This window comes from Palaemon carinicauda, chromosome 18 (assembly GCF_036898095.1).
Source record: "Palaemon carinicauda isolate YSFRI2023 chromosome 18, ASM3689809v2, whole genome shotgun sequence".
Lineage (NCBI taxonomy): Eukaryota > Metazoa > Arthropoda > Malacostraca > Decapoda > Palaemonidae > Palaemon > Palaemon carinicauda.
In genome coordinates, this window is record NC_090742.1 from 33,126,805 (window position 1) to 33,147,654 (window position 20,850).

The 20,850-nt window shown below is 33.1% G+C and overlaps 1 protein-coding gene across 10 annotated transcripts in view; it reads right to left on the reverse strand.

Annotated features, from left to right (window-relative positions):
- Positions 1–20,850, reverse strand: part of LOC137657758 (monocarboxylate transporter 14-like) — a 244,032-nt gene that overhangs the window by 19,040 nt on the left and 204,142 nt on the right. For 9 of the 10 annotated variants that reach the window (XM_068392236.1, XM_068392247.1, XM_068392238.1 and 6 more), the window contains 9 exons: positions 17,115–17,320; positions 16,649–16,807; positions 15,201–15,387; positions 13,848–14,068; positions 12,520–12,672; positions 11,833–12,019; positions 11,471–11,637; positions 10,776–10,998; positions 832–957 (listed from right to left, as the gene is read on the reverse strand). In XM_068392236.1, coding sequence (XP_068248337.1) covers positions 832–957; positions 10,776–10,998; positions 11,471–11,637; positions 11,833–12,019; positions 12,520–12,672; positions 13,848–14,068; positions 15,201–15,387; positions 16,649–16,807; positions 17,115–17,320 — 1,629 coding nt within the window. Of the gene's footprint in view, positions 1–831; positions 958–4,093; positions 4,220–10,775; positions 10,999–11,470; positions 11,638–11,832; positions 12,020–12,519; positions 12,673–13,847; positions 14,069–15,200; positions 15,388–16,648; positions 16,808–17,114; positions 17,321–20,850 lie in introns of all 10 variants that reach the window. The other variant, XM_068392237.1, reaches the window with a different exon arrangement.

Genomic DNA, 20,850 nt, shown 5'->3' on the forward strand with positions numbered 1-20,850 from the left:
ACATTATTAAAAAATAGAAGTAAATTACATACTGTACTGTATGTATAAAAATGAAAGAAGCAGCATTTCATTAAAATTATTAAAGAATTTCACAAACAACAGTACAGTAAAGTGAAATGATAATGACTCTCTAAGAATTGGATATATCTTCTCATACATATTTTCAATTACAGTATTTATACAAGTAACTCACTTCCTGAATGAACAAGCATTAATGTACAGCATATTTTGTAATGGATGCTCTTCAAATATCATATTGATGAAAACCTTTCCAGAAACATTTACTGCAATCTTTACTATTAGGTACTTATAATGGTTCTTTAAAAAAAAAATTCTGGTTAGTTATGTTCCATAATATTTACAGTTAAAATACTAAAGATCTACATCCCATGGGTCATATGTATGAGAACTTTATGCAGAGCAATAAAATAAGGATTATATTTTGACAGATGTGTTCTTTATATACATCACATTTGTTTGTCAGCCAAACTTATAATGATAACAGAAAACATTTACTAATGCTATATATTTAAACAGAAACTTTCTGAAAATACAAAACCTTTACATAAGTAGATCCAACAATGCTGATGCAAAAGCATAATAATTAAAACTAATACAATTTTTTTTCATAAAAACTGGGAAAGAGGTGGATCTACTAATGGAAACACACATACTACAAGACAGAAGTCATTAGCATTAACTCTTAACTGTTAAGGTAAAAGTTCTCTCTTTTTCTTATGAAGAAACTCATGAGGAATTGTAGATGTCGGCGCATGGTGGGTCATAAGCGTTACCCTAGGACTGGACTGCACATCTCAAAATGTTACCTACCTGCAATTGGTGCGCCCACCATTGAAGCAGATCCACGGAAGAGAATTAGCAACCCAAAGGCATTGGTGAGTTGGGACAATCCAAGGAGTTCCACCAGGATGATGGACGAAAGGGAGATGTAGGCAGCTGTAATGAAGCCCCTCTCAGGTTAGTACCAATATATTTTGCTTCCACCTGCCCCTACATCTACAGTAATACCCGAGTTACTGCTGTTAGCATCTAAGAACTGATGTTACTGCTGCTGGTTTCTCAGCTTGATGATGGCTGTACCTGAAATCTTTGTCATTAGAAGCACATTTCTTACAATAAAAACCAATTCAGTTAGCGGGTTGAAAACATTTTCTAAATAAGAGATGTGCTCCCAATAAACAGCACAAGACTGCATCAAAATATTTCCAGCCTTTCCTATTTTCCTTTGTGTCTAATTGCACAACAAATGTGAAATTCCTATCTAATTATATTTTGAGGTTATATAAAACCAACTGCAGTAAAAGGTGGAAGAGTAAACTTTACATGAGTAAAGAATATCCTTAAACATGTAAAATTTTCCCAAGCAATTTTTTGCACATGACATGCTTTAAGTACATACCAGACTTTCTTAATTTATGAAATTTTTTTGAAGGGGCTTCAGAGATAAACGGACATGTATTTAGACAAATTACTGGTATTAAAAGATATCTACTGTACCTGTATGCACTGTATATTCAGTACTGTACTGTACAGAGTGACATCTAAAGACAGTACTGTACCTGTAATTATTCTCTACGGGCCAACCAAGGGAAAGGCCCGTGCCAACAACAAGTGTTGGCTTTAATACCCCAACAACAACATGTACCTGTCATTTAATAATTCACTTTAAAAAAATTTACATGTCTGTAATGTGTACTTTACCATGATAAAAAATGTTGGAACACATTTAGACACCTCTTCTAACAGTTATTATTTCCCAAACTTGAAATTTTTAAGCTAAGCTGACAAGCTACAAATCTTGATCTTTCACATTTGAATTCTGTAAGCAATAAAATAAACTTTCTTTTACAAAGGAGAAATCTATATGCACACTTGTTTTATGAGGTACCTGTATGAAATTATACATCTACTGCAATAATTATAGGAAATTTTTAGGGTTCTTCATACTCTTACTGCATGAATATTTCAATTTGATATTAACATACTTCTGAAGCATATCAATCACAGAGAAAGAAATAGTAAAGGCTGGATTTCTTGACTACAAAAAAATTCAATATTCCCTGTTACTGAAAGAGTACCTTGAAGGAGATGATGAATACCAGACTTTTCTCTCTAAGGGGGTTCCACAATAGATTGAAGTTTATTGTGCTGATAAAATGAATACTGTAATTAGTACATTAGCTATGCTGAGAGAACTGTGCTGCAGGTCAGGCAGTCACTGTCATCATCATATCATGTCACCAGTGTGAATGACATTAGCCAACAGCTGGAACAGGACTAAACACACCAGTAAATGCAGTACTTATATCTCTTCACAATTCTGCACTAATACAGAAGCACATTGATATTTTTAGAAATGGCTGATATAGCACAAACTTTAGCACCAAAATTACAGGATCAAACACCCACATCAAAAGGCTTTGGACCTGTGAAATGACATTTGGATAACAATTGAATATTTTTGTTATTGTACATATTTGTAGTGTCATCTATTGTAAACTTACAAAAAAAGGGACTAATGGTTTAATACCCAAAATTCAGTACTGTACTGTGGTCTACAGGCCAAATCGCTCTTGCAAAATGCAAAAAAATAGTGCTGTATCGGCAGTATCAGTAAATCAACTTGCTCTGTTGCTTTTCTGTTTATTTTCTTCCCGATAAACCCTGCATATGTAACCCACAATTTATACATATCCTTTTCTTTCTTGGATATGTAGTATGTTGGTCAAGCATCAGCCAACCATTGGGGTACTGCCACAAGACAGTTATATGATCTGTTAGACTGATCAGACAGATTGATGTTGGATCCTTATCCGGGTGCTGCTCTTTTCTTTGCCTACCCATACGGCAAACAGTTGATAAGCAGCTCGTTCAAAGATCAAACCAATGTACTCAAGACTTGGATAGTGTTATACCCTCGGTACCATGGCATTCCACTGTCATGAGTTAGTTCTCTCTTGGTTGATGGTACATAAATACACATTTCTCTTACAATTTGCTTACCCTCTTTTTCTTTTCAAACTGTGTATTAGGCAGGCTTTACATAAGAAGCAAAGATGCATGGTGGTGTATCAAGAGGTTGTTTTCCTACCTTTATCTTCATCTTTAAACTTAAAACCATTACTATTGGCCTCCTCTGTATAAAATCAAATTTTATATTGTTTTTGTTATCATTTTATATCTTTTTTTAATACTATTCTTAATTTCTCAGTTTATTTTTTCTATATTAGGTTACTTTCCCTATTGGGTACTAGAGGCTTAGAGTATGCTGCTTTTCAAACTAGGTTTGCAGCTTGGCTTGTCATGAGTTCTCAATGTTGATTAAATATTATACATAGCACTTCCAATGTCCCCATTAATATGCCAATATAGCCCTGTATTTATTGATATATCAATCTATGCTAAAGTTCTCTTCTATAGATGACAGTAAAAATACAAGAACAAAAATGTTCAAAGGTTGAAAAAATAGAAGCAAAATAAAAAAGAATAAATTTAGCATAAAATATTCCTTGCGCAGAACTTCCTTTCTAAAGCTAGATACAGTACAGCAAACAAATTCAACATTAAAATACCCAACATTGCAATACTAGATAAAACTTACCAGAACTGTAGATTAAACTTATGTGAGGTGTGCTTTTCAAATACGCTTTTCAAGTTCAACTGTAGTGCTCTTTGTAACGAAGATGGTTGACCAAGGTTACTCGTGTCAGTTATCAGTGACTTATAGCTAGGAGTCTATGGGAGTTCAATGGGGGTGTGTATCTTTCTCTATGCAAGTTAAATTAGTTTAGTTGAGTAACACCTAATGAGCACTGTACAGTACATACAATTCTGTCATGCTTTAGTCATTGAGTCAATGTTGTGCTTAAGAACTTTAAGTCTTGCGTCATGCATGGGTCATGTCAAGGAAGTAAGATGTGAAGGACCAGAAAAATGTTTATGATTTGTAAGACCAGCAGTATCATCACCACCACACCACCAAGAGGAGGAACTTCTCCTTCTACCTTTCTCTTTCAAGTTCCCTACCCTGGTCACCTATGCTCAGGCGTTGGTAGGTGGGTGGAAAGGATACCTGATACTGGAGGGCCCATGATTCCGGCAAGTCCACGGAAGATACACAAAACACCAAAGGCATTGACGAGCTGCCTGAGGCCCAGTAGATCCACTATGATGATAGAAGTTAGGGCGATGAACGGAGCTGGAGAGTATCACAGAGAGGAATAATTGTCTATGAGTTTGGTGGGATGATTTATATGCAAGATTAATGAAAAGAGGATTGAATTTAAATACTATATACTGTATTGTATGTTTCTGTATTATACAATTTTTATGTATTCATGATTACAATGTAAATATTTTACAAATAAAACAATGTATTTTGCAATGATGAAAAATCAGTATGTATGTGAATATATCATATTTTTGTTCAGATTTTGTGTTTAGAAGAATAGTAGTTTTAAGAAATAAAAAATAACAAATTACCAAAACAGGCACACAAACATACAGCTCACAACGTGTTGGCATACAAAAAAGTCATATACACTTACAGTTAGTCTTTACATTTAAAGTCCCACAAAGATACCACTGAGAAGAAAGAAGTCAATTTTTGTCTAAATTTAAATTTTCTTCTGAACAAGAGATAAAAGGTGCATTGTAGGAAACTTACAATAGGTACATACTAAATGTAAATTGAGTTCTAGTAGCTTTGCCAAGAAAATCATAGAGCAAAGAAAATTGTTTACTATATCTTTTTATTAATCATTTTCTATATTTAAACACAATGGAAGAAAATCTACAGTAAACAATATTTAAAATAGACATCTGAACATAAAATGGGCAATTGCAGTAATCCTACATCCAAAGAAAGTGAGTTATCTTAAGAACAAAAAATAATTAACACCATATTTATATCCTGTAGCATCAGATGAATATTTAGCCCTTATGAATTTATTAACCAAAAAGTAATTGAATGTAATGACTGCAATTTACAATGCTCTTCAAAGTTATTAAATTCAATGCATTTAATACCTTTCCTTCATGTTTTCAAATAATTTGTACCTAATGTAAAATATAGAATACCACCAATGCACTTGAAAGTAAAAGCTGGTTCACCAAATTAGATTTCATTTAAGCATGTCATTAGTTCACTAACACATAACACTTGCAGCAACACATAACTCACTTGCAATTCTGAAGCAAATATCCATCCCAATGTCAGTTAGTCAAGGTAAACAAAACTAGTTCTTAATAACTACAGTCAAATAAAAAATCTGGGAGAAAAAAGGTCAAATATAAATTATGGAAGACGAATGGTAACATACTGTATAATGTGTAAATCTTTAGGTTAACATATGTTAAGTGTAGGTTATCTCAACCTTAAATATCTAATCATAACCGATCTGCAATGCTATTAATACTTATAATTATTTGACGTAAGATTCATGAAGTATGCAATGTCAATAACATGCCTACAGTCTCTTGCTGATACAGTTATTGAGACATAACCAAAGTATCTTGATATTTAGAATTTTATTTGAGTACTGTACTGTAGTGACACATTAAAGATTTTAAATCAAAATCACACAATTTTGTGTTGATAGTCCCTGCATTCCGTAAAAACTAAAACTAATGGTGATTTTTACTTTTTAAAAGTTTACGACGCAGATAGCGTGATAAAAAAGAAGGTATAGTACAGTACAGTAATTCCTTTGGCAAATGAGTGCTGTAATGCAGCCAAATGGAAATATATTGGAATTCTGCATACTGTACTGCATATGTTTGTGATTAGCTTTTCCCATTTTAGAGGGAAAAAAAAGGTTTTCTCCAAAAACCTTTTAAATGCTTGCAATATTAATGTATTGCAAGAAAATAGCTCTGTATTGCAATTTTACATATTGATTCATAATCAGCAATTCAAAATACTGTAATTGACCCAATTTCATGTGGGGGAAAAGCACTTGAAAAAAAAAAAAAAAATATGGAACATGATCCTGTCAAGTTCCAACAGAAAAACAACCTCATTACTCACATTCATATTTATCTTCTCTAGTTAGTGTCCTACTTTTAAAAATCATTGCATAAAACAGTCAGTTTGGAATTCTAGTCTAGCTTGGCTGACTAAGTTTTTGCAAAAGTGATTATAGCATCTATTGAGGCATGATACTAAGCCACTTCAACCTGTTGATTTTTCATTCATAATTATGTTTGAGCATTTCCTTAACAATTTTCCAGGTCTACAGATGTTTAAAAAACTTTTATGTATGATTTTTTTTCTTCTAAATTGTAGGATGAAAATCTGGCAACAACTTTTCTACATATCTTTTTTTTATCCCACTGTACTCTACTCAATGTTTTATTTTTTTTTATATAAGACAGTTTACAAGAGCATTATACCAAACTTCTTGACTCATAGCCAGATGGATAAATTCTCAAGGGGCAAAAATGGATGCAAAAATAAAAGTCATTTAGATGCCCAACTGAGAAGATAACAAAGGGGATGAATTAAACGTGAAGGACAGAAAGCAACACGGCTGGAGTAAAGAAGGTACATTGTACACTACTTCTGCTTCTATGGCTTCAATGAACATTCAGTTTAGCCTTTCAACATGCTCCTAGCAATGATCCCACATTATTACTTGGATATCATGCCAGCTTACAAGAATTCAATAAAAATGTAAAGGAGACTATAAGGCTCCTACAACTGGCTACATTGACAGAATAGCTTCTCCAAGGTAAGGTTTGGAATACTTCTTTATAGCTAAAGCATGGGCACATGCAAGCACCACTTGCTCTTTTATGTGGGATTTGGGAACAACTCAGATGACCTATGTAACATTTCTCTAAGTTTGACTGATGTATATACTGTAGTTGATTTCTTCCACATTCACTAGAAGATGGTAATCTGGTCCCCAAATTTAAAAGGTAAGAGAAGATGAATATCTAGCTAGGTCAAACAGCTCAGGACATTCAGCTGTTGGAGTTTTATTTACCTTCTAGGACAATATGAGGGAGTCATGATGAACACTTCATTCTACTGAATTTAACTCCAAAATTAATTGCAATCCTCAAAAACTAAATTTAGATATAATTGGTTTTATCCAAAAAATAGACTGGCATTTCATCGAAAAATATGCTGTTTCTGGAAACTAAACTTATCCATTCTTTGATATTGATCTAATCATAAATATCCAAAACGCTCGACTATCACAATCACTTCAGAGTTTGAGAAGATAACAACACCTATGATCCTGCATTTTTGAGTGGGGATACCTTAACGTGGTGAAAGGGTTTGCGCATTTCCAAGATCAGCAAGGCTGTACTAGTCAGGGCCACCTTTACTAAGTTGATTTTTTTGAGAGCAATGGTACGAAAATCACCAATGTGCATTGACCAGCATGGTGATGAAAACTGGCAGAATCCAAGACATGACTTGATATGTCTGAGGTGACTGGTAAATGGCTCCATATGCTGTTGTTGTTATTGTTGTACAGGGGTTGAAAATTATAACTGTTGTACCTTGTACAATACTATGGGATATATGCCGCAGAGGATTAAAATCATAAAGGATACCTGTGCCCTTAAAACTATAGGTAAGAAGAACTTTAGCTAATGAGGAATAACATTATTCATTGTTTTTTTTTTAACTAGGATAAAAGACCACTTATTAAATTATCTTCTAACACTTGAAATAATTGGTCATTATATTGTAAAATAGGGGAAACATGTAGTATCTATGATTAAACAAGTGTAAGGTTTGTGTGATTTTGGTTTTATATGAAAAATTCCTTCATTTATAAAATGCATAATTTAAGAAAAATATTTGACAACTGACTTGTCATGCAAAAATAATTTATTTATTAATGAGACCTGTGACCTTCCATAATTTTTTTTTTTGCAAAAACAATATAAGGGGTAAAATAAAATCAGGATACTGGAAGAGAAAAAAACAAAGAAATTAACTTCTCAAATTGCCTGGATCCCAATCGTGCATGATAAATGTGTTTAATGTGAAAGAAAATAAATATGTTACTTTTAGTAAATTAAAGCTGATAGAAAGAATAAGAAGATTACATAAATGAATTACCAACAACTCAGCAACCATGCAAGTCTGAAGAAATATATTTGAAATTTTGTAAAATTTGTTTTGTTGTCATTAAGAGAAAAAAAGGCAGTGACAAAATGGTAGAGAAAATCTGAAAGAAAATAAACATGAAAATTTGTCCACACTACATTTAGTATCATTAACAATTCAATATCACTCAGTTAACATAACTGATTTAGAAGAAAGAAATAAAAAAAAAAATCTTGAATTTATGCTTCAATATAAAAATAGCTAAAATCAATATCTAGGAATAAATTATCTACACACTGTATATAGATACTAAGTTTTAGACAGTCAAGAGAAAAAAATTGGCTTTGCATCATGAAAGAAAAAATTACTTTATGTAACTCTGCAATTCAAGCAAATGTGTTGACTTTAAAAGTACTAAATTACCATGATTCACAATTTATTATTATTGCAGTTTCTATTTTAAACCTGGGATTATAATTCATGGTAAAAAACGCCTTGCTTCAAGAAACGAACAATAACTCTATCCTCATCACCCAGAATGATTTCACCTCTATGAAAGGTAATGATAGTTGTTCTTGAAAATTTAACATATAAACTGTTTAAGTATAAAGCCAAAATCAAAATCTGCGTGCAAATACAAAGAAGATAATTAAGATTGAAGCACAAAATCATATTAAGGCTGCATTGTGATATGTGCAATGAAGGACGAGTTCAATTCATCAACTTTTTCTTTGGCAAGTAATATATAATACCTAAACCTTCTACTTTTAAATGAACATCAAGAAGTGCACTTATTGTAAAAGAGTGTAATTTACCGTTAATTTTCACATGGTTCCTAATTCTGTGATCCACAGAAAAATATTGGCCCAATATCTTTGGAAAGTTAATAAAATTGACGAAAGCTCAAAGCTGACTATGATCTACAATGCACTTAAAAACATGAGCCTATTCCTTGGTATGAAAATATACTTTATGATATGTGTATTATGGCAACTATGGATTAAGGAAGAGATAAATGAATACTCTTCGTTAGACACAATAGCATTTGCATGTTAAGAAAATATCACTTGCCAAAAAGAGAGAGAGAAAAACATATCAAGTATGCTCACATACATCAGACTTTAATGAAGATAATTTCTGCTAGTGCAAATAAATATTTATATATATATATATATATATATGTATTGAATTGTTAAAGTAGTCACTGCAACATTAGCAAAAGGTTACAAGCTGTTAAAACAAAGTGACGGTGAGGAATTTCATATATGATAAACTAAAAATGATGAAGATCTTAAACACCATTCCGGAAAGTCATAAAAGTCAGAGTCAATAAATGTGGATGCAGATACATGCTTTTCTCTTAGTTTTTGAAAATGCACATAGAGAGAAAAAGCAAAAGAATTCTCTAGATATCAGCTAAATAAAGATAAATAGTAGCTATCCATTTCTTTCATGGATACTATGCCTTGTTACCCCCATCTCGATAATTCTTTCTTTTGGCTGGTCTAGACTTTTATTAAATAATTGTGTATGATCTGATAAAGATACATAAAAGAATTATAACAAATAAGAGTTAGTTAGGATTCTATAAAAAAATTGATCTAATCAAAAAGTAAGTTTTGTAACACCATTGGAAATTTTAACTAATTGAAAAGGTAATTTAACAAGACAGCTGCAGCAATGTCAGATATTTGTTACTTTACAAAAGTACAGTATTTTAACAACTGATATTTTTCTAGATCAATTCATCCAGTGTCACAGGTTACCTGTCATAAGCATACTGTATTACCTTACAAGAAAGATTGCTTTATAAATTATGAAGGAAATAGACACAAGGTCTAATTTTTTAAATAACAATTTCCTTCAAGTGAAAGGATCTTATATTAACAAAAAACTTTTTATCAATCCATTTTGACTTAATGATTTACTTCTTAGACTTACTGATTTACTTCTTAAAGCAAAATACCATCTTTAATGATATTTATAGAGAAGTAATTTTAAAAAATAATCTTGATTCTATTCAGAATTAAACAAAGGCAAGTAATTTTCTTGATAAACTTTCTGACATATGACCCATACACTGAAAATTTGTTTATCGATACGACACCTGCAGGTTATACAGTACTTGTTACAGTGTACCTTGAATTAATTTCCTTTCTTCATTTTTTTTTATCTGGCTGTACAAAGTACAGGAACCAATCCAAGTTTTCCCTACTTCACCTTTTGTCCCTCTTGTAAGAATGAATAATTGGGTGAACTCTATGAAACCTAAAATTTGACTGGTATTTGAAAATACAGTTACAGATTTCTTTGACATAACTAACCTCTCAAAACAGGATTTATACATAGTAAAGACCACTCTTTGCCAAAGAGCTTGAATTATGAAGATGGAAGTACACAAGCTTCTTAATTTATAGCCAAAAAATTTATAATCATTGTACAAAAACTTAGCATTTGAACTTTCAAAATACGGATGTATTGAAATAAATATATGTTATTATGTAAAGAAATATAATTAGAAAACAGTTCTAATGGGGTAAGAATAACTATGGACTGCAGCCCCAACACTACATGGTTGTCACACTTATTTAGTTTTACATAGACAAGACAATTGTATATTAAGAATACAGAATATATCACTACTATATATTTATTTTAAAAAATACGACCAAAATGTACTCACAGACAAAGAACCCAAAGAAGAGGGCAAGAGCGATAAATGATCCTAACGAAGACGCCAGAGGAGTGAGGAAGACACAGACGCCAGACATAACGATGCAAATATTGTTGACCCACAGAGCACTAACACAAGGCATATCGGCAATTAATCCAGATAACACTCTGCCTACAGTATTGGTAATTCCAATAAGGGATATCAAGAAGGTAGAATATTCAGGATCCACACCCTGCAAATATAAAAAATATTGTATGATTAAAAAAAAATATTGTATAATTAAAAAGAAATTAAATGCCAGGTAAAATATTGGAGTTCAGTAAAGTTAATTAATTGTGAAGTAGAATAGTTTGTCATGATAAAAATGAGATAAATACTTTAAAAAGATTTAAAACTTTTTTTTCAGTTAAATAACTCTTTAAGGATGTATAGAAATTATTAAGCAAGTTTCTGTAGGTATGAAATTATAATAATTCAATATAAATCTCATAAACAAATAGTTAAAAATGACAATTTTTCCCTAATAAACATTCTGGGTGTATGTACTCAAACGATGGTTACCATCGATAATTATGTCAGTTTGTTGAAGAAGGTACTAGACTAAATTTTTTACAAATATTTAACTAATTTTATATAAGGAACTGATCAAATACTTATCTTTTTCCTTAATTTACTCTAATGAAAAATTGTAGTACTGTATTAACCTTTTCCTGTGCTGCTGCTGGGAGGTATACAAATGGAGTGTAGAAACCCAACATACCAAACAGATTTGCTATACCAATCATGAGGAAGACGGGATTTTTCAAAAGTGAAAAATCCATCATCTGGCTGAGAGTCCCTCGCATAGACTCTGGCAGGCATGAACAACACACTAATGGGAGCGAAATGAAAAAGAAAAATATGTTAGATTATACCTACTATGGTGTAATATGCTAAAGCATCTTCAACAAATTACCACTAACAGAGAATAAGGCAATTATATCTGTGAATAAATATGAGAGAAATAGCAAAAACTATGATAAATAATACAAAAGTAAATACATAACACTTGAAAATTTTACAGTACCTTTTTCATCTTCAGGTCCTTCAATTGCATCCAGAACAACCCTTGATGCACCAGTACCCTGAAGGTTGAGGGATGATTCACGATATGATAACATGGATGCTTGAGATTTGAATTCCCGTAAATTTGCGATGCTACCTGAATAGAATATATCTTGACGCGACATTGGCCGAAGCATCATGGATTTTTGCTGAAATGAGGAAGAATGAAGGAGAAATTAGTATAAATGCCTATAACTTACTGCAATAATCTCTTGCCATATTGTGGTTCACCTATTGCTCCTTCAGTACATAACAGATTTATGAATATATTACAGTACAGTATATGTAAATCTATATCGCAGACTTTATATTGCAGGTTTTTGAGGGCATATAAGTTTTATATTTTTCATATTTTAATAATTTTTTGTTAAAAATACATGTAGTAGTTTTGGGGCTTATGAAAGTTTAATTTTACAAAGATGATAAAAAAATATGAAAAATTATAAAAAGGAAAAAATAAACCGTAGATTTCTATATCTACTTCGTGGTCTTTCAGCTATTGTTGGGGGCGCTTGGAACATAACACCTGTAATAGCCGAGGGATTACTGTATATCATAATTCCATTTCATGCAGATTATATAAAAGTTATGGAAATAATTATGAACTTATCTTTAAATAATTTTTCTAAATAAAGTACAGGGTACGTACAGATGAACGTCTCTGTCTAAAACCTCCTACTGCCTCAGCATCAAATGAAGTATTGGAATTGACACGACCATAACCCGATGAAACACGTCGCAAGTCTTGAGAACCCAACCCTCTGAGATTTGTTGTAGATGCTTTTGGTGTTGCTGGTATAACCTAGAGAGGTTGAAAAAGATAAGAAAAACACAAGAAATAAAATAGAATAAATCAGTCCAGGTTATGTAATAAGCTGCAGTAGGTGTGTACAGTATACTGTAAGATTTTACGTGAATACAGGGATACAATATCTGTCAATATAAATGTATGTGTCTATTGTAAACAAAATTTCCATTTATGGAAACTAATGCATTAATCATTAATGGAACATTGTGGTAATCTTTAAATTATCATCAACATTTATTACTACTGTACTGATATTATTAGTTATGAACTCCAGAATCTACGGAAAAGAATTCTTTTGCCACCTGGTACACTGACTTCACAAACCATAACCATTTGACATTGTGGTCAGCCATACATTAACAGAAAAAGTTTTGATATAGAAAGCTACTACAGATTGGATTGAACATCTTCTTCCCCATGGCCAAGTGCTGATATTGTCTTTCAGATTTTTCTTGGGCTTAAAAACTAAATAACCTGCAAACAGAAGCAATACCCAAGATGAATAAAAGCTAACTTTTCCCGACTACCACTTGACTAAGTAGAAACTATTATTCAGGAATTCTATACCTCTTCTCTGTAACCTTTTGTCCTTTGATTTACTTGAACACTAATAATCATTTTTTTACAACAGCTTCTTATGAAATTCTCACATTATCTCTATCCCTTATAATCACTCCTATTTTCCTTTAGCACTTCCTTCTCTAACTCCTGTCTAAGATTTTGTTAAAAAAAATTTGTCTTTAATTAAAATTTTCTTCATTTTTATCGTGCTCATCAATTCACTTTTTTCCTCAAATATTCTGCCTATATATCTATATATTCTTCTAAATGTCATATGCTGTTATTGTTAGAATGATTACATTATTGTATTTTATCTTATTACTAGCCTTCTAACTATTTATAACAAAAAGAATATTTCTAATTTTATAAATGAAAATATAAAACATTCAACTGTAATTATGTCCAAATGATTAAATAACTCAGACCACTGTCACATTATTTACAATGCAATAGGTTATTCATCATAAGTATGAAATAATTAAATAATTCAGCGATGAAGCATTCTACTTACAACTTACAGAAGACATAACTAGCTATGAACCTACAGAAATATGAATGACATCCAAAACTTCTCTTGATCTACATTCCATGAAATATCTCCTTCTTACCTTCATATGATTAGCTATATCAACTTTAGAGAGCCTTCTTTCAAAATTGGGAACCGAGCCATTTTTGGGGATGAATTTAGACGGATCTCTGGCCATGACGGGCTGGGAGCAATTGCGGGGGAGTTTTGTCGCAGCTGCAGCTGCTGCCACTCGGACCGATACCATTGGAGGCTTGGCTCCGGTGTTTGAACCATTAACTAAACTCATGTTTTCATCTATACCTGTCGAAATAAAATACAATAAAATAAACATGTATTCAGAGGGTGATACTGCATTGCTAAAGCAATGCACATCCTACACCAATGCCAAATAAGACCTCTCTATGAGCATTCAAAATTATCAAGTGCTAAAGATGCCTCTGGTTTTTGCAAAGATAAATCATTCTGGCAATTTTGTCTTGACAAGATGTGTTGGTAATGGATACTCTGAATGGCATTGATTTTTAGTAAAAAGATTACATTCATGGTAAAATATTCAGCATAGTCATAAAAAAGGGCTTTATGATTGGAGTATTCATTCCTGAAAAGAAGTTTCTATCTCTTTTAGATAAAGTTACACTAAAGCTAAAGCTTTGTCTAAGAATCAAGGGATTTTGGAAACAAAATTTTCCCTTCTGCCAATCCTTACATGATGATGAACAATAACATGGAAAATATGACAAGACACACTGACTGACTGATAGACAGATAGATGTTTTTCCTGTAACCCCTTTGTGTATGTAAATCTAACTTGGTGCCACATTTGCTGAAGTCCCTTCAACAATATAAAACTAATTGCATTGACTAGGTAAACATGAGACACTCAAGTAAAGTAAATCATTTCTGTTCAAGTACATTCTGTATGCATGATGGTCTACCTTCAGACTAAGATTAACAGAAATCCCTTCAACCACATACGAGGAACTGCCATGATAAAAGCACGGATGAACAGACAAATGGATAATCTCCCTCCAAAAGCATCTATAAATGATAGTTAGCCTTTGTACTAAGTTTGACTGAAATCCTTTCAACCTTTGTAGTTAAAGGACTAATAAATGACTGAGAAGAGAGTTTCTAAAACTAAAGTCACTGGTGATGAGTATAAAAGAAAGGTGTTTAAGAAAGAGGAGGAGTAGTGGTATTTAAGGCATAAATTGTGGGCAAACAATGAGTGGTAATTATCGACAGAGCCCTGTGCTTAACCAGTTGGATAAAATTATTAACAATAAGTTTCTAGGCAACAAGGGCAAATTTTGATTAAAGAATGTTGTTTTAAAACAAATGGCTTTCATATGCAATATTACCTAAAACTAAACTATTTCAAAATAACCAACCGGAAAATAAGAACAGGCATAAAAAAAAGTAATTTACAAACCCTCTGGTTGATCCTCAGGTGAAGTATTATTAGAAGTGTCTTGGGCATGAGATGCTGCAATGGGGGATTCTTGTTCTGGGGGTGTGCTACCCTGGGTCTCTTGGATTGTTGGGAGCACCAATGCTGTTCCAACAGGTGTGAGGTATCCTGACAAGTTCAGTTGAGAATGGACTCCAGGATCAGCATTCTGTCACAGGTGAACAAATGGAAAGAACATATACAGTAGTAAAGTAATTTCTTGACCTAAATGATTTAAAAGAATTTCTCATAAAAAATATACAATGATAAAAAGGATACAACGTTGAGATACTTTCTTAAAAGATAACTATTGAACTTTCTTTCCTCCTCATCATTGTTCGATGCTAACATACTAATTTTTATGAAAAAAACACCCGAAAGTCATTACACAAACTAAAATAATGTTCATAAAACCAATTACCCATTAAAAAATACAGGGAATAGACAAGAGGTACTGAAACACGTAAATATAAAAGGGATTTTGACGAAGGAAAAATCTATTTCTGGGCGAGGAACCTGTGTCGCTCCGTGAAATGTTCCTATAGCACCATTTCTAAGGCAAGTTATTGCTAAATATACCAGAGAAAAAAAGGATGCATGGAATTCCAGGAATAAACCCAGCTCGTTCACTCTATGAGTGTCGGTATAGTAAACTGGGGCATGATAGAACCACGACCATAGGTCCCTCACCAGTTAGACCTCTCCCTCATCAACATCCCTCGGAACAAGGAGGTGCCGTCCTACACCCGTCTGCTGTCTCCTACTACGACTATCCTTCCCCACCCTCTTACCTCATTCCTCCATAGCACCAGCGTTGGTCAGACGTGTTGTACTGTATTTATCTCTAATTCTGCAATGCTCAGATGTAAAAGTTTAATGATTCTTGATGGAATATTTTGAATAGTTAGATTTCTATTATTATTCAACCTTTTTAATTTACTTTTAAGAGGTTTTCCTAGTCTTTAAAATGAGAGAGAGAGAGAGAGAGAGAGAGAGAGAGAGAGAGAGAGAGAGAGAGAGAGAGAGAAAGAGAGAGAGATAATCCCTTCTCATGTCCAACATCCTCAACCTGACTAAAGTTAGATGTCTTGAAACCTCTTTCAACTCCGACTGAAACTGAAGTAACATTAACAAAAATTAAGGTTAAATGAAGATGAAATTATTCACCAACTGTCTTTCCTTCTTCTTTCCTCAGTAACAATATATCGTTTTCTAGTGGCTTGGCCTATATACGGGAATTTGGGTGACCCATCCCACCAACCTTGGCACAAAGTATCTAATTCTAAATGCATTCAAAGATTAATATATTTAATCTACCATCTATAGTATAATTTTGTTACAAATATTTCAATGCAAAGAAATGCATACATAAAATATATATAAACAACCCAATACACAAAATCAAAGATACGACCAGAATCAACACTTACTCTGGGTCTCCTTTCGACAGTGCCATCAGCATTGGTGATGGTGATGAATGAGACATTGCGATCATGCATTGCTAGTCGTTTTTCCTCAGCAAGGCGCTGAAGGAGATCTTTCTTCTTCATTCTTGGGACTTCCAGGGGCCTCATTAGCCCGCCAAAACACTGAGGAAGGCAATGAATACATAAAGTAATGTTGCCAAGGATCAGAATACAGATTCTAATTTGAAATATCTTGTAAAAGGACTTGGTTAAAAAATATCTGGAAAGTTATTGTGAAATTTCATAATTTCTATGACCTCAGTCTTAATCTATCAAAAACTTGTATATATATACTCATTAAATATGTTTTCCTATCTTCTGTACCTATGAGAAAACCTTACTCCTGTGTACCTAAATGTACACAGAGTACTAGGCAAGATTTACTGTATGTTTAGCAGTACAAAGAACATTACATTCTCTAAAAACTCACACAGCAATTGAGAATCATCCCAGCTATAAATATATTGGCTCCTCTCCACGTGTATTCTGATATAAGATGGTTGACAAGAGGGGGGAATATCATAGTGCCGATGCCTGAGCCACACACGGCAATGCCTGTGGCCAGGGCGCGCTTAGATTCAAAGTAGTATCCCACACAGACTACAGCAGGGAGGTAGATAAGACCAAAGCCAAATCCTGAAAAATAACATTCAAATAAATTTTTTTTAAATCAGTTCAAAAGTTTAAAGCTAGAACACTTCATCTCATTCAAGTTTTGAATTCTTATCTTGCTATCCGATCATTCTTCACTCGCTCTTCTCATCATTTTGATATGGTGCTGAATAACCGAGTGCCTAGTCAACGAACAAGCTTTCTTGAAAATAAATATTCTGTAGTGATTAATGTTATTATACTCCCGAAAATACATACTAAAATTCTATAATGGGTTAAATAAATCCCAAAGTAATATTTTAAAACCTCCAAGTAATTTTCTCAAAATCATTCAACTTTCAGAGGTCAACTGATGAAGACATCTACCAAACTCATCAAAATTTTGTTATCTATTATTGAGATATCCTTGTGATGCACACACACACATAATCTGCTTATACACCTTGAAATATACAGTAGGTCAATTTTCTCCTAAATATACCATACCTTTTGTCTGTAAGATATGCAAGACTCATCAACTTTAGCTATAATACTTGTGGGTTGATGGAAAATAATAGAGAATGAATATTCTGTATTGGGTGTATTCTGTATTGGGTAGACAAAATATTATTGCTCATGAATTGCAGAGGCAGGGGGTAGGTCATTATATATATATATATATATATATATATATATATATATATATATATATATATATATATATATATATATTATATATATATATATATATATATGTGTGTGTGTGTATGTAAGTATATATATATATATATATATATATATATGTATATATATATATATATATATATATATATATATATATATACATATATATATATATGTATATATATATGTGTGTGTGTGTGTGGGTGTGTGTGTGTGTGTGTGTGATCAGCACTCAAGGCCCCTCTCCATGGACCAAGGAGGATCAGGTAATGGCTCCTGATGACTCAGCAGTTGTACCTATAGCCCACCCAAATATTCCATCACCCCTACGGACCCCAACTACCGACCCAAGGCTATCACAACCCTCTGTTTAAAATTGGCCATAAGACATAATTGAAGATCTATACCTTCAAGAAATTTTACTGTATACTGTATACAGTATCTGAATCCTGATTCATAAATGTAAACATATACAGTAACACAGAAACTCACATCAAATATATATATATATATATATATACATACATATATATATATATATATATATATACACACACACATATATATATATATATATATATATATATATATACTATGCTAGGCAGTATATGTTAGCAATCCATGTTTGCCAATGGTTGGTTATACTCGTAAAAGCGGATGTGCAACCTGGTGGCGTAACGAAAACTTTGGGTGTAGAGGAAATGGCCCCCCTAAATCTTGATGACGTCACTGGCAGCAGGGTGACGGATTGGGTTTAAAGCGATAGACAAACTGTCTCTTCGGCCTTTACGCCTGATGGTTTATAATTACTGGAATTAGTATGGACCGGCAGGGGTCACATGCCTTAGTTAGATGGGCACTGCACATCACAAGGAACTGACTATCCTTTGATGAATCTAGCAAATGAATCTTCTATGGATTTAGACAATGAATGGAAAGAGAAGATGACAGAATGGCCACCAATCCCAGGCATAGTGGGGCGCTAAGCATCTCCCGGTTTATAAATACTAAAGAAAAATTGAAAATTGGTAATGAAAACGTTAGTACCATGAATCAGATTGGGAAGTTACAGCAAGTGGAGAGTGAATTCATGAAATATAGTTTGAATATTTTGGCTCTAAGAGAAATACATTGTAAGGGGATTGGTAAGGAAACTTTAGACCAACTCAATATATATGGAATGACAATAACACCAAGAACATGTAAGATTTATTAAAAATCAAGAAAGTAAGCTTTTTATTTTGCATATTATTATTATTATTATTATCATCATCATCATCATCACCTACAACATATATTGACACAAAGGACCTCTGTTAGATTTCGCCAGTCGTCTCTGTCTTGAGCTTTTAATTCTATACTTCTCCATTCATCATCTCCTACTTCGCGCTTCATAGTCCTCAGCCATGTAGGTTTAAGTCTTCCAAGTCTTTTACTGCCTCGCGGAGCCCAGCTGAACGTTTGGTGAACTAATCTCCTTTGGGGAGTGCGAAGAGCATGCCCAAACCATCTCCATCTAACCCTCAATTTGATCTCATCCACATATAGCACTCGAGTAATCTCTCGAATAGTTTAATTACTAATCCTGTCCTGCCATTTAACTCCCAATATCCTTCTGAGGGCTTTGATCTCAAATCTACTAAATCTATAGGAGATTGTTTCATTGGCATACCATGACTCGTGTCCATGGAGTGACACAGATCTCACTAAACTGATATATAGTCTGATTTTTATATGTAATTTCAGGCGATTTGATTTCCATATTTTACTTAACCTAGCCACTGTCTGATTTGCTTTTTTCAATCTTTTATTAAACTCCAATTCTAAAGACCCTGTATTGGAGATCATAGTTCCTATATACTTAACCATCAGAAGAATATTGGAAGTTAAATGGTGGAGCAGGGTTAGAAGTGAAACTATTATTATTATTATTATTATTATTATTACTATCCAAGCTACAACCCTAGTTGGAAAAGCAAGATGCTATAAGCCCAAGGGCCCCAATAGGGAAAAATAGCCCAGTGAGGAAAGGAAATAAATACACGAAGAGAACAAATTAACAATAAATCATTCTAAAAAAGGCAACAACGTCAAAACAGATATGTCATATATAAACTATTAACAACGTCAAAAACAAATATGTCATATATAAACTATAAAAAGACTCATGTCCGCCTGGTCAACAAAAAAGCATTTGCTCCAACTTTGAACTTTTGAAGTTCTACTGATTCAACTACCCGATTAGGAAGATCATTCCACAACTTGGTAACAGCTGGAATAAAACGTCTGGAGTACTGCATAGTATTGAGCCTCAGGATGGAGAAGGCCTGGCTATTAGAATTAACTGCTTGCCTAGTATTACGAACAGGATAGAATTGTCCAGGGAGATCTGAATGTAAAGGATGGTCAGAGTTATGAAAAATCTTATGCAACATGCATAATGAACTAATTGATATGTGGATATCATGGTGAGGGGTAGATGGAGATGGTTTGGGCTTGCTCTTCTCACTCCCCAAGATAGATTAGTTCACCAAGCTTTTAACTGGGCTCCACAAGGCACTAGAGGAGTTGGAAGGCTCAGAGCTACATGGTTGAGGACTATGAAGCATGAAGAGATGATGAACGGAGAAGTATTGATTTAAAAGTTCAAGGTAGAGACGACTGGTGAAATTTAACCAAGGGCCTTTAGCGTTAATAGGCGTAGGAAGATATATATATATATATATATATATATATATATATATATATATATATATATATATATATATATATATATATATATATACATATATACATACATCCTGCATGTCGTAGAAAGCAACTAGAAGGAGAGCTACTGCCTTGCAGTCTTGTTTTTTAGCAAAAGGCTAGGGCCTACTGCCAGTAACTGG